This window comes from Hemiscyllium ocellatum, chromosome 7 (genome assembly GCF_020745735.1).
Source record: "Hemiscyllium ocellatum isolate sHemOce1 chromosome 7, sHemOce1.pat.X.cur, whole genome shotgun sequence".
NCBI classification, from domain to species: Eukaryota; Metazoa; Chordata; class Chondrichthyes; order Orectolobiformes; family Hemiscylliidae; genus Hemiscyllium; species Hemiscyllium ocellatum.
This window is the reverse complement of record NC_083407.1, coordinates 96,554,006-96,568,032: the sequence shown is the minus strand read 5'-3', so window position 1 is coordinate 96,568,032 and position 14,027 is coordinate 96,554,006. Positions and strand designations below refer to the sequence as shown.

Sequence of the window (14,027 nt, the reverse complement as noted above, 5' to 3'; positions counted from 1 at the left end):
AAGACATTACAAGCAAGGTGGACAATGGGGACCGAGTAGATGTGGTGCACCTAGATTTCCAAAAGGCTTTTGACAAGGTGCTGCACAAGAGGCTGCTGCATAAGGTAAACATGCATGGTGTTACAGGTAAAGTATTAGCATGGATAGAGGATTGGTTGACTAACAGGAAGCAGAGTGGGGATAAATGAGTGTTATTCTGGTTGGCAATCAGTAACTAGTGGTGTGCCTCAGGGATCAGTGTTGGGACTGCAATTATTTATAATTTATATAGATGATTTGGAGTTGGGGACCACATGTAGTGTGTCAAAGTTTGCGGATGATACTAAGAGGAATGACAGAGCAAAGTGTGCAGAGGACTGTGAAACTTTGCAAAGGGACATAGATAGTTTAAGTGAGTGGGCAAAGGTCTGGCAGTTGGAATACAACATTAATAAATGTTAAATCATCCATTTATAAAGGATTATTACTTGAATGGTAAAAAGTTGCAGCGTGTTGCTACACTAAGGGACCTGGGTGTCCTTGTACATGAATCACAGAGGGTTGGTCTGCAGGCACAACAAGTAATTAGGAAGGCAAATGGAATTTTGTCCTTCATTGCTAAAGGGACTGAGGTTAAAAGCAGGGAGCTAATGTTGCAGCTGTACAGGGTACTGGTGAGGCCACACCTGAAGTACGGTGTGCAGTTTTGGTCTCCTTACTTGAGAAAGGATATACTGGCACAAGAGGGGGTGCAGAGGAGGTTCACTAGGTTGATTCTGGAGTTGGACATTTTGGCTTATGAGGAGAGACTGAGTAGACTCGGTGATTATATTCATTAGAACTTAGAAGAATGAGGGGAGATCTTACAGAAACATATAAAATATGAAGAGAATAGCTAAGATAGAAATAGAGAGGATGTTTCCACTGGCGGGTGAAACTAGGACAAGAGAGCATAGCTTCAAAATTAGGGGGAGTAGATTTAGGACTGAATTGAGAAGGAACGTCTTACCTAGAGGGTTGTGAATCATGGAATTCCCTGCCCTGTGAAGTAGTTGATACTACTTCAGCAAACGTTTTTAAAGTTAAGATAGACTTTTTTTTTGAACAATAAAAGAATTAAGGGATATGGTGAGAGGGCGGGTAAGTACACAAAAAGATCAGCCACTTTATTGAATGGGGGAGCAAACTTGAAGGGTCAGATGGTCTACTCCTGCTCTAGTTCTGATGTAGATAGCAAAAACTTAAAATTTTTAATTTTGCAGGGTTGACTACACTGACAATATTTGATTAATGTATTCAAGATTTTGGCCATGCTGTGCACATTTTCATTCTGCCTGACGTGAACACCCTTTCATTCTCAAATTTGTAATGATTTGTTGCCATTGAGTGTGATCAGATATAAACAAGTCATTTGTAAGGAACCAGGATTTTGAATTGTAATTCAGCACAGTGATGTTGATTATTGAAGTATCTATTATCAGTTTTGTTATTATCGACTGTCACCAGAAACACAGACTGTCTCTGTTGTAATTTGGTTTTATTGAACATCTGAATCTTTGACTCTCTCGATCCATTGAAGCCTATGCTTTCAATTATACATTACAAATTATGAGTGTATTGACACAGCACCACTATTAGAGCAAATGGATGAATTTGAAACCCTGAACCCAGGTAACTAAATCTTAATATCAGTCTACTGGAGCCCATTTGCTTTCTACTTGAGGTAGAATACTTTATCTTTCAATTAGGCACTTTTCAGTCTTGTTGACTCTGGCTTGAGTTCAGATCAACAATTTCAGATCATGGTCTCTGCCGCATTTATTTTCATTTTTTTCTCCTGAATTTTTTGCTTTTAATCAGTGGCACGTATTTTTTTTCTTTGTTTCTTCCTCATTGCCATTTTATTTGGATTTGGAGGACTACCCATCACGCCATTCCATCTCTCCTGTTCTTCCATCTTATTACAGATCTTTTTGTCCTGGTCATCACTTGCTCAAAACTTAGAACATTCCCAAATATTCCCAATTCTGAAGAAAAGTCACTGACTTGAAACATCAACTGTGTTTCTCTGTATAGATGCTGGTTGATCGGAGTATTCCCAGCACCCACAGAACTTTGCTTTTTGATTTCCGTCCATTTTTGATTGGGTAATTAAAATTACAATAATTATTCGAGTTTTTTTTCTCCATCTCATTGCAACTGATATATGATCTAGCAAAAGGAAAGTAAGAGAACAAAATATATTTTCTAAGAATATATTTTTGTTTAATCCTGCATTTAAAAATTACTCTTGAATTTTCTAGTATTTCTATCATTCTTCAGTACAGTATTTGAATGAATGTGTCAATAATAACTCATTGAATTGTGTAGACACTCTAACATGAAGACATGTCCATGTAGCAGCAATAGATCAACAAACAGCAATGTGGAAAATAAGCAGTTGAACTATTTGAAGTGGTGGTTAAGGGATACACATTAATCAGGGAATCAGAAATTTTGAACTTGGTTATTTTGTTGGCATAGATTGAAGATCTTATTGCAAACTGTTCAGAAACAAGCTTTGTTTTTAATTTTTTAGTTTTGTAAAATTACTTCTCTTCACTAATGTGACTGATTTTAAAGCATATGTTTCTTGTTTCCAAAAAAGATACTTCCAATGAAATATTACCTTTACCAGATACAAGATAAAGCTCCCTTCTGTTCCAACAATAAGCCATAACAATAAGTCTTAATCACATCCTTATATTTAGATCTCCTTTTTCATTGGCATGAGTCATCTTAATGAAACCTTGATTTCCTAACTAGATAGACAAATTGAGCAGAATTCTATTACACAGAACTTGTGTCCTCCTTTCTTTCATGCACTGCCATAGAATATAGTGTTTGTTTATTGGGTGAGGCAAGCAACGTGTCACTTGCCTTATCTCATTTCTAACATTATTTCTGCACATTCCTCATCTTGCCTATTGCTTAGTATTAAGGGGAGGATGTCAGCAAATTTTATGAGCTGGGCTTCTTTGGCATCAATTTAAATTTAGGTTCTGACACATTTAATGGGGCAGATACATTCCATTTGTCATTTAAAGCTATATTGATATCTGACTTTGGATCCTTTGCAATGGTGTGGATGAATCTACATGCTTTCCTCAGTATAGTAATGATCTTTCTTGATAATCCCGGATAATACATGCTATGACAGTACTATCATCCAAGCTGAGCTTAAGAAATCACTAATTAGACATCATCAGTTCTGTGTAGTCTTGATGCACTTTCATCAATCTAATAATGAATGAATTGGAAAGATGTTGGCTACTTTGTTTGATAGAGCCCTCTTTCTTTGAAGAACATGACTTCTTTACCACAAGGCTCCCTATCTTTGTTCAAAATCTTTGTTACGGATCTTTGCTATTCTCTGCCCCAGAGAGCTGAGGATGTTTGTTTGTTGAGAGTATGCAAGACAAAGATTAATACCAAGAGAATTAAGAGATATTGGGATCGGGCAAGAAGATAAAAGTTATGATGATACTGAATGGAGAAGTGTATTAAATGACCTCAAATAAAATGAAGAACTGCAGAAGCTGGAGAACTGAAACAAAAACAGAAATTGCAGTATCTGAGAAGAAAGCAATGCTAACACTTCGAGTTTTTATTTAAGTCCTTCTATTTCTAATGTTTCTATCCTGCTTTGTTTTCTTATGACCATCATGCTTTAAAACTGTAATATTGACTTTCTGAAACAAAGATTGCTCTTGTTCTCTGTTGTTTTGATCCTCTTTTTGATGTCAAAACTGTTAGAATGGAAAAGGCAATCACAGGACTGTGCAGGCCATAAGTTTCCATTAAAGGGCAGCTTACTGGTAATTTTTCTTCCTGGGAGGACAAATTCATTCAGTACGTAGAGTTTGTGCTGCTTTTGTGTGGAATATTCATAAATAGTTGCATAATAGTTTTGCATTTAGGACAAAAAGATTTGCTAGAATTTCAAAAGTAAAATAGGGTTTGGTATGGAACTAGAAAGTAAACAAAAGAGCTCCAGATGGCGCTATGTGACTATTATTCTCTGTAGAGGCTATTTTAAAACCAATAATCGTTGTACTCAATCAGCCTCTATACAATTTTGTCATTATCTTAATTTGAATGGGGTATAGAAAGAATAGTTTGTTTCCTATTTCAACGAAACATCAATTATCAGTGGATGTGAATGACATTCAGAAACTAGCCAAGAAAAATGTTTGCACTCATGTTACACATGCTCAACTGGAATAAAAGAAAAAGTGCCCGAATCACATTGTTGATAATGCAACAATAACTGTGCTGCTCATTCCGTTGAACTTTTACCCGTTGCTTAGCTGGGTGACCATAGGAACACTCTTCTCTCTTCCTTTTCATCAGCATTACTGCCTGTAACCTTCTCCCCCCACCCAGTCTGCCCACATCTGAAAAGATTCCCCTTAAATAGATGATGAGGAGGAATTTATTCTCAGAGGGTTGTTACTGTTTGGAATTCTGTCACTAGCACACAGTGCTGACAAGATCACTGAATATGCTCAAGACTGACTTTGACAAAATTGACAAGGGAGTAAAAGTTTATGGGGATCAGGCCGGAAAGCAGAGTTAAAGCCATATCAGATCAGCCATGATCCTATTGGTTGGTGGAATAGGCTTGAGTGACCAGAAGGTTTACGCCCTGTTCATGTTTTTTTTTAATATTCCATATTAGCAAACCTTTTCAGTTAAATTGGTAATGGAGACTCACCTCCTGTTCATACTTCTAATCTACACTTAATACGGAATAGATTCGGATTTGAATGGTTTTCATTCTTCTCTCCCAGGTCATATGCTTTATGTAGATGAGAAAGACCTTTTCGCCTACATTGAGTCATCGTAAAACATTGCAGTCCTCTGTTTCTTCAATAATTTCAAACCATATGCACATCGCTCTTCATGGAAGTGCTTGTATTCTCCATGTTGATTATTCCATGTACTGATAGTCCTAGATATGCATTCATTATTTGAAGCTTGCTATGACTATATTTGAAGTCCCGTTCCAGATATAACTTTCTGAACAGCTTTTTTAAAAAAAATTATATACTTCTATAAGGCCACATTTTGGTTATTTTCTATGTGAAAACCATATCATAATTCAGTCTTGTATTACAAGGGATCAGTCAAGTGACTCTTCTCGAGACTACCTCCAAAGCTTAATTAAATACCTCCATTTAAGTCTTGTGTTATAAACTAGATGTGGTGGTTAGTGGTACCTTCATAATAGTGCGACTAGAGCTCCATCTTTTAAACATTCCTGCCACTGAATTGTACACCTGTGGCCCTAGGCTGACTTACTGCTCAAACATACCTGTGGTCCATAGGGAACAGCTGTTAAGCTTTTTTTGATTTGAAAGATGGTTTTTCATCTTTTTGCTCCTAATTCCTTTCCATTTCTGGACATCCATTTGTGTGCTTTCCAAATAAAGATGTTAATTGATTTTGCATTTGTAATACTGGAGTTGTGCATTCCATGTTTTCACAGCCATAGGACATTTTCAGATCTTAAATACAATATTGTCTCCTCTCTTTGATTAAGTTTCTAGACAGGGTACATAGGCAGAATCTTCAGAATATGGAGGATAAAGATGCTAATATAACTGAAAGAATCACTCAGCAGCAATGTACAGTACTGTGGTATGATGGACAGCAATCCCACATAACCCTTAAAGCAATTGCTGCTTAGACTCCTAGCCATATTAATAAAACTGTGATTATTCTTCTTTCACTAACTTCATTGTGGAAATCTGTTTAGCTTTTCAATTTTTGTGGATGTGACTGCATTGCATATTTGAATCTGTTAGTTTATTTATTGTCCTTTCAGCATCACAGACACAGCTGTGGAGCCACTAAAGACTGAACTTGCTGAACTGGAGCAACTGATCAAGGATCAGCAGGATAAGAATTGTGCTGTCAAGGCAAATATACTAAAAAATGAGGATAAGATCCAGAAGATGATTTCAAGTATTAACTTCTCCTCAAGATCATGAGGGAGGAAAGGCTGTTGCACAGTCAGTTCAGCAAATAAGGTGAAGAAATGATAGGGGGGAGGAATCTTATGTGACAGCAGGCTGACAAATAATGTGTACATGGATTTTTTTAAAATTCTCTGCATTCCTATCTCAAATCAGTTCCATCAGAGAGCTTATTATCTTGCATGTTTAAGATAACAAGTATGTACATCAAATAAAAGCAATGTTTATAAATAGCTTGCAGTTCTGAATACAGGATTTGTATCATTTTCTTGCTTACCTTGATGGTGATTTTAGCAAAATAGTCAATGTGAATACAAAGCAGGATGGTAATATAATTGGAGGAATTTTACTCCCTTTAATGTTTAACTGATGGTTAGTCTTCCCATTAACCTCTGAATGTTTTCAGCTGAGCTACAGTGTTCTCCGCAGGAATGAATGTCATTGTGGCACCAAGGCAATACAACAGTCCAACCTGCTAGCCAATTCCCATGGCACTAGACAACAACTATACTTGAGGCTAGGATGAAACAACTTGTGTTCATCCATATCAATTAAAGCTGGTGGACTAGAGCCTCTGCACATAGGATGTTTTTCATTTACAGATATGAAAACATTTATAACAAAATAATTGGATATTCGTGATACTTTGCATCATTTGAAAAGTCACCCAAGGGAGTGAATTTTCTTGTAATTTACAGTTTAGGATTTAATAATATGGCAATATCTCTTACAAGTTTGATTTACTCTCAGGTTCTAATGTATAAATAATGCAAATGGAGCACTTTAACAGTTTGTATAACAATAGTGGAAGCTTGGAAGTGAAACTAGCAGTCTGATCTGGGTGATCAGGACTTTGTTGCAATGATTTAAAGTATTATGTCATCATTTCAATTAAATCACCAAGAAATACCTGTTATCTTTTAAGTGGCAAATTGTAATTGGCTGTCGAGCCATGATGCGTTACAAATATAACCATGTTCTATTGGTTGCAAAATGTCAAGTGCAGGCAAAAACTCTCAACTCTTAGCCATGCACTGATTAAAAATACAAGAATTCGTGTTTCTGTGAAGCAAATGGAGTGAGGCAACCTGCTGAATGAAAATAGTTCCAAAGTGAAATAATTTGGTGCCCACTTGTATTACAGAACCCTGCGCAATGCACTCCAGATGAAAATATTGCCTTTCATTAACTATACTCTGTTTGGGAGCTTTAGTTGGTGAGATTTAGCCCCTTGATTTGCAGAGCTTGAGTACATCTCCTTGATAGAAGACATGAGGTATTCTCAGTCCCATCTTTAGCTATAAAAGCAATAACTGACATTTCCATCCCTCAGCTGTTGATAATTTCTGTTAAACATAGGACGGTTGAGAAGTAAGGATTATGATGAGACTGAAGACTAAATTTGGAATTGATGTGGTATTCTTCAAAATGAAAATCCATGTTTATTTTTACTTTTAAAGGTGAGCATGTAAAAAATGCTGTTACCACAAAATTCCTTCATATTCCCAAACACCACCAGTGTATGCCAAGAAAATGTGTATAGAAGTTACATTTTATCCTTTTTCCTGCTAACAGTGGTATTTTGGATGGGGTCAGAGCATTAGAACATCACATAGCAGTGCCAAGGGCTTTACTTCTTTAAAAGCAAGCATTTTGTTGATCAATCTGTTTGCCAGTTTGAAAAATAAATTATCTTAAGTATTTGGGTACTTAATCAGGCTCCGACTATTTATTGCCAAATGCTTTCCAATAACTTTTTCTATTGGATTGCCTTCACTCATATATAGTTTTGAAAAGTATGGTGTTGGAAAAGCACAGCCGGTCAGGCAGCATCCGAGGAATAGGAGAGCCAGCGTTTCGAGCATGAGCTCTTCATTGAGTTCATGCTCAAAGCGTCAACTCTCTGCTCCTCGGATGCTGCCTGACTGGCTGTGCTTTTCCAGCACCACACTTTCCGATTCTGATCTCCAGCATCTGCAGTCCTCACTTTCTCTTAGTTGATCATACCCAGTTTTACCATTGAAGATTACAGACACTGTCTCAACAGAAATGTATTGTTGTAAGTTGATTGTATATCCAGAGCAATTTAATTGATCTTATAGCTGAACTGAGTAGAAATGTTGCACAGGATTTTTAACCCTCAAACATTCCAAGCCAACAATAAGAACGCTTTAAAATCAACAATTTTTTAAAAGCCGTTTAAACATAGTTAAAGCTTGAAAAATGTTTTCTTTCCCAGCTTGGAAAACAAGTATTTTCAACAAGGCTGTCTTACTTTGAGTTTTGTGTATGCATTCTTTGTGGCAATGACACACTTTCAATCGTTAGATGCCTTGATATCTAGTAGTTTGCAACTTTTATTTGTTTTCTTTAAAATCTTGTTTACTTCATAGAAGCCAGAGGAAACCATTTGACCTTTCGAGCCTGCTCTATAGTTCAGCAATATTATGGCTGGAAACCTGTTTCCCTTACTTCCCTTAGTTCTCAAAAATCTAGGAATTTGTCAAATATTCTCAACAATTCATAATATTCGCAACCTTTTGTGTAAAGAAGTATCTCCTCTTCTTGCTCCTAATTGGCTGATCCTTTATTCTGATCGTATGATCTCCATATTCAAGACTTCCCAGCTGTGGAAAATACTTTCTCGGCATCCACCCTGCCAAGCCTTTGAAGAATTCAATGTTTTATTTCACTTGCTTCTAAACTTCAAAATGAAATAGAGGCCTAGACAACTGCTATTTTTCTGTGAGGAAAATCATCTTAGCATAGAAACCAGTGTTGTGATGACCCATCATTACACACCCTGGAGGGAAATTTTAAAAAATGTCCGTGGCCAATCAGGAGACCGAAGGTGCACACATTACTGCCGGTGTGATCCTACCAATGCCTTGTATGATTGTAGTAAGGCTTGCTTACTTCACACATTTTATAAATTACATTCATAACATGAAGGAACTTGAGCAACTTTACTGAGTTTTTTTTAAAGAAAGATCTATTATGGTGAAGAGATTATGCCACTCGTTCTGAACCTTCATGCCATTCATATGTGGTGTGGCTGTTTTTCTATAAACTTACTTGAAGATAATTGTTTCTTCACTTCCTCTCTGGTGTAAAATTGCAGTTTAAAGTAAGCTGTGTAATACATTAACTATAATGATTTCCAAAGAACTTTTTAAAAAATCTATTGGTACTAAGCCACTGCCTCAGTCTGCTCTGATAAATTGCTTTTTTGTTTCCCCTATACTTTTAAAATTATACAAAATTTAAGCTTTAATAGCTTATTTAAAATACTCGTTTACACTTGTGCATAAAAAATGGCGAAGTATTTGCACCTCTGGGAGGGGGAATAAACAAACTTAAAAATAATTTGACCTTTGTTAAATCTCTTGGCTGTTTTTAAACTAGAGCAAGATGTACATTTTGAAGAATTGCTTGGGGTCAATAATGAAAAAGAGAGTTCGAGGAGACATTAAAACCACTTGTATTTGTTTGGCTTTAAATAAGGGTTTTTAAGTATTTGGCACAATAGCACATTTTAAAGTTTTTTTGTACAATCTCCTGCAGTAGCAGTTTTCAAGTTAAAATGGTAATTTTAGGTCTTAATATCGAGGTCTACATCTCCCCCCTTCCCCCCCCCCCCCCCCCCCCCCCCCAAAAAAAACTGTAACTGTAAGTAATTTCTACAACACGTGAAATAGTGAAGTGTTCTTGCTCACAACTAAACAGAAGTGCTATGTTTATTTCCAGATTGGTATAGTACAGATATTGACCGATACAAGTTAAAACCATGACTGGCATGTTTCTAAAGCTGAATTGATGATAGTGATTTATTTTTTAACCTCAAGACATGTATTCAGATGATTGTTGGTTTCCAGTACTTTCAAGATGATTGGAAGATAAATGGAACTTTAAACAATACTTGATAATTAAATAGAGCAACACAATTCCAGCTCTAACTGAACAAAGTCACTGACTTTGTAGCCAACATTTTCGACTGAACTACTGGTGATTGCAAGTTTGCAATAACACGAGCTTGGATTACACATTGGCTTTATCTGCTACGTGAAATGCTTTACAGAACTTCATGTGTTAATGTATTGTTAATTTGCTATTGTACAGTTATGTAAATTTTGTCCACTGTAACATAGTTAAAAAATAATTTTGTAGTGGAGTGAAATAAAATGTGTGGCTTTACTGAAAACCACTTTGCATTAGCTATGTTATTTGCTTCTTATGAAGGTTTTATCAAATATAACAATATGGATTAATGATGGAAAACATGCTGTCAAAATTCTCATTGTTCTCGCTCTGATTCATGAAAATTGAGAATGTGCTGTAACTTATGCACTCTAATTTGACTAGGCTTAACATGAACTAAAACACAAATCTAAGAATGGTTACAGCCCAGAAGACTTTGACCTGTCGAGTCCATGTCAACCTTCTAGAAGAGGAATTCCCCCACCCCTGTCCTTTCCACCTAACCCTGCAGTTTTCTTTATGTTCAAGTGAACATATAATTTCCTTTGAAAGCCACATTTGTATCTGTTTCCACTACCTTTGCCATTCAGTACACCCCAGACCTCAATCACTTGTGTTTTTAAAAAAAAAACAATTGTCATGCACCTTTAGCTCTGTTGCCAATCAGAATAAAAGTGTATCCTTTAGTTTTTGCCCAGCTAGGCCTAATAATTTTAAGCACCTCTGTAAAATCGCCTTTTAGCCTTCTCTAAGGCAATGCCATTACTTATCTTATACACAATATGTGATGTATAAACGATGCAATGTGCTGATCAAGTCAATCATTCCACTTTTCATTGCAAAGCCATGTGCATTTTTTAAAGTACCCCTTTACACTCCATCTGCATGATCTCCAGTTGTTTTTCTCCTGCTGTTGATGTTCACTGTAGCAGAGAAGTAGTTCCTGCAGAAGGCCCAGCATCTATACTGGATTGAGAGTGTTAGTAAATCATACCTTTTAAGCCCAATTTCTACCAGTGTTATCAACAAAAGACAGTGTAACGTGCTTCTGGGAGTGATTTAAAAAAAAAAGACATTTCAAATTGAAATCAAAGCTTGCCTCTTTTAAACTATAATTCCCTAAAAATGTAATACTAGCTGACACTAATTTTCTTTCTCCTGTATCCAGATAATTTGCACCTTGATGCAAAGCCCATTATTGAAAGGGAAAGATTTGTAGAGCTCTCAATTTCTCTGCTTTGTGAAGATAAAGGTAGCAAATTGATAGCACTCCTGATGAGGTATATTCAGACCCTATTAGAAAAAGTGAACTGTTTAGGATGATGCAGCTTATTCTAGTGGCTGAAGTCTCTTTCCTATCACAGAGGAATCCCTCTGCTCTGGTGTCAATTAAAATTATTTGTAGGTTACAATATTTTACTCCACATAACATATACCGCAAGGAGGCTGGGTTCTTGTGAGACAATTGTCTTGAAGTTTATTTACAACATTAAATAACACTAGCTTGGATTGCACATTGGCTTGCTGGGAAGGTAAATTTCCTCGTGAATAGGCAGAGAGTGCATGCTGAGCAGGAGCGAACACGGTACTCCTAAATAAGTGAACTAATATATTTGGGTGGCTGCATTACCTGAAACACTACTTGGGTAGTGTCTTCCACCCAGCCTCCTTTTCTAACCGAGAAAATAAGGTTCTCTGAGCCGGATTGGTAAGGTAACTTGTCTTTCTTTATTTTTCTAGTCTCTTTGGGAATTTGGAACAGTGGGGATGGCGCTGAGGGCAGTTGAAAGTTTACCCTGCAGAATGTGGCAGATAAAGGGGCACCGCTAATATCCCTGCTGATTTCTCTGCAGGAAGTGCACCCAACTCCAGCTCCTCAAAAACAATAGAGAACTGGAGCTGGATGAACTTCGGATCATTCGGGAGGTGGAGAGTCTGTCCCTGTTGTTCAGAAGGGAAGGGGGGGGAGATGAGCAGAGCATTAGTCATTGGGGACACCATTGTTAGCGGGACGGATAGGTTCTGTGGGAATGAGAGAGACTCGCGGTTGGTGTGTTGCCTCCCAGGTGCCAGGGTTCATGAGGTCTTGGATTGTGTTTTCGGGAGAAGGAGCAGCCCCAAGTTATGGTCCATGTAGGTACTAACGATATAGGCAGGAAAAGGGATGGGGATTTAAGGCAGAAATTTAGAGAGCTAGGGTGGAAGCTTAGTACTGGAACAAACAGTTGTTATCTCTGGTACAAGGAACAGAGAGAGAGGAGCTGAACACATGGTTACAGGGATGATGCAGGAGGGAGGGTTTTGGATACCTGGATAATTGGAGCTCGTTCTGGGGTAAGTGGGACCTCTACAAACAGGATGGTCCATGCCTGAACCAGAGGGCTGCCAATATTCTGAGGTGGAAGAAATTAGCTCATGCTATTCAGGAGGATATAAACTAATTCAGCGGGGGGGTTGGGAACCTAAATTGTAGTTCCAGTGTCCAGGAGGTTGAAAGTAGTGAGGTCAGAAATATAATTTCAAGGCCGCAAGAGTTCACTGGCAAGCAGGAAGGTGGTTTGAAGTGTGTCTACGTCAACACTAGGAGCATCCGGAATAAGCTGGGTGAACTTGTAGCATGGGGTGGTACCTGGGACTTCGATGTTATGACCATTTCGGAGACATGGATAGAGCAGGGTCAAGAATGGTTGTTGCAGGTTCTGGGATTCAAATGTTTCATAAAGACTGGAGATGGTAAAAGAGGGGGAAGTGTAACATTATTAGTCAAGGACAGTATTACAGTGACAGGACATTTGAGGACTCATCTACTGAGGTAGTATGGGTTAAAGTTAGAAACAGGAAAGGAGAGGTCACCCTGTTGGAAGTTTTCTATTGGCCTCTGAATAGTTTGAGACATGTAGAGGAAAGAATAGCAAAGATAATTCTGGTTAGGTGCAAGAGTAACAGGGTAGTTGATATGGGGTACTTTAATTTTCTATATTAACTGGAAATACTATAGTTTACATATTTTGAATGGGTCAGTTTTTGTCCAATGTGTGCAGGAGGGTTTCCTGACACAGTATGTAGACAAGCCAACAAGGGGCGAGGCCGCATTGGATTTGGTCCTGGGTAATGAATCCGGCCAGGTGTTAGATGTGGAGGTAGGTGAGCACTTTGGTGATGGTGACCGCAATTCGGTTACGTTTACTTTAGTGATAGAAAGAGGTAGGTATATAAAGCAGGGCAAGGGTTATCGCTAGGGGAAAGGCAATTGTGATGCAATTCGGCAAGATTTGGGATGCATAGGATGGAGAAGGAAACTAAAAGGGATGGGCACAATTGGAATGAAGAGCTTATTCAAGGAACAGCTACTGCATGTCCTTGGTAAGTATGTACTTGTCAGACAGGTAGGTAGTGGGTCGAGTGAGGAGCCGTGGTTTAGTAAGGAAGTTGAATCTCTTGTCAACAGGTCAAAGAAGGCTTATGTGAGAACGAGACGTGAAGGCTCATTAGGGAGCTTGAGAGTTACAAGTTAGCCAGGAAAGAACTAAAGAGAGAACTAAAAAGAGCCAGAAGGAGACATGAGAAGTCATTGGCAGGTAGGATCAAGAAAAACCCTAAAGCTTTCTATAGGTATATCAGGAATAAAGGAATGACTAAAGAAAGATTAGAGCCAATCAAGGATATTATTGGGAAGTTGTGCGTGGAGTCAGAGGAGATAGGGGAAGCGATAAATTTATATTTTTTGTCTTTTTCCAGTGTGAATGCAATGTTGTTGAGGAGAATACTGAGATACAGGCTACTAGACTAGACGGGATTGAGGTACACAAAGAGGAGGTGTTAGAAATTTTGGAAAGTGTGAAAATAGATAAGTCACCTGGGCCAGATGGGATTTATCATTGGATTCTCTGGGAAGCCAGGGAGGAGATCGCAGAGCCTTTGTCTTTGATCTTTATGTCCTCATTGTCTACAGGAATAGTGCCAGAAGACTGGAGGATAGCAAATGTCCCTTGGTTCAAGAAATGGAGTAGAGGCAATCCTGGTAATTATAAACCAGTGAGCCTTACTTCG

The 14,027-nt window shown here is 37.9% G+C and overlaps 1 protein-coding gene across 2 annotated transcripts in view; it reads left to right on the top strand.

Annotated features, from left to right (window-relative positions):
• traf3ip1 (TNF receptor-associated factor 3 interacting protein 1) overlaps positions 1 to 7,827 on the top strand; it is a 179,013-nt gene extending 171,186 nt beyond the window's left edge. For both annotated transcript variants that reach the window (XM_060827533.1, XM_060827534.1), the window contains one exon: positions 5,849 to 7,827. In XM_060827533.1, the coding sequence (XP_060683516.1) occupies positions 5,849 to 6,014 (166 nt within the window). In that variant the 3' untranslated portion in view covers positions 6,015 to 7,827. The remainder of the gene's footprint in view (positions 1 to 5,848) is intronic.
• The last annotated feature ends 6,200 nt before the right edge of the window (positions 7,828 to 14,027 follow it).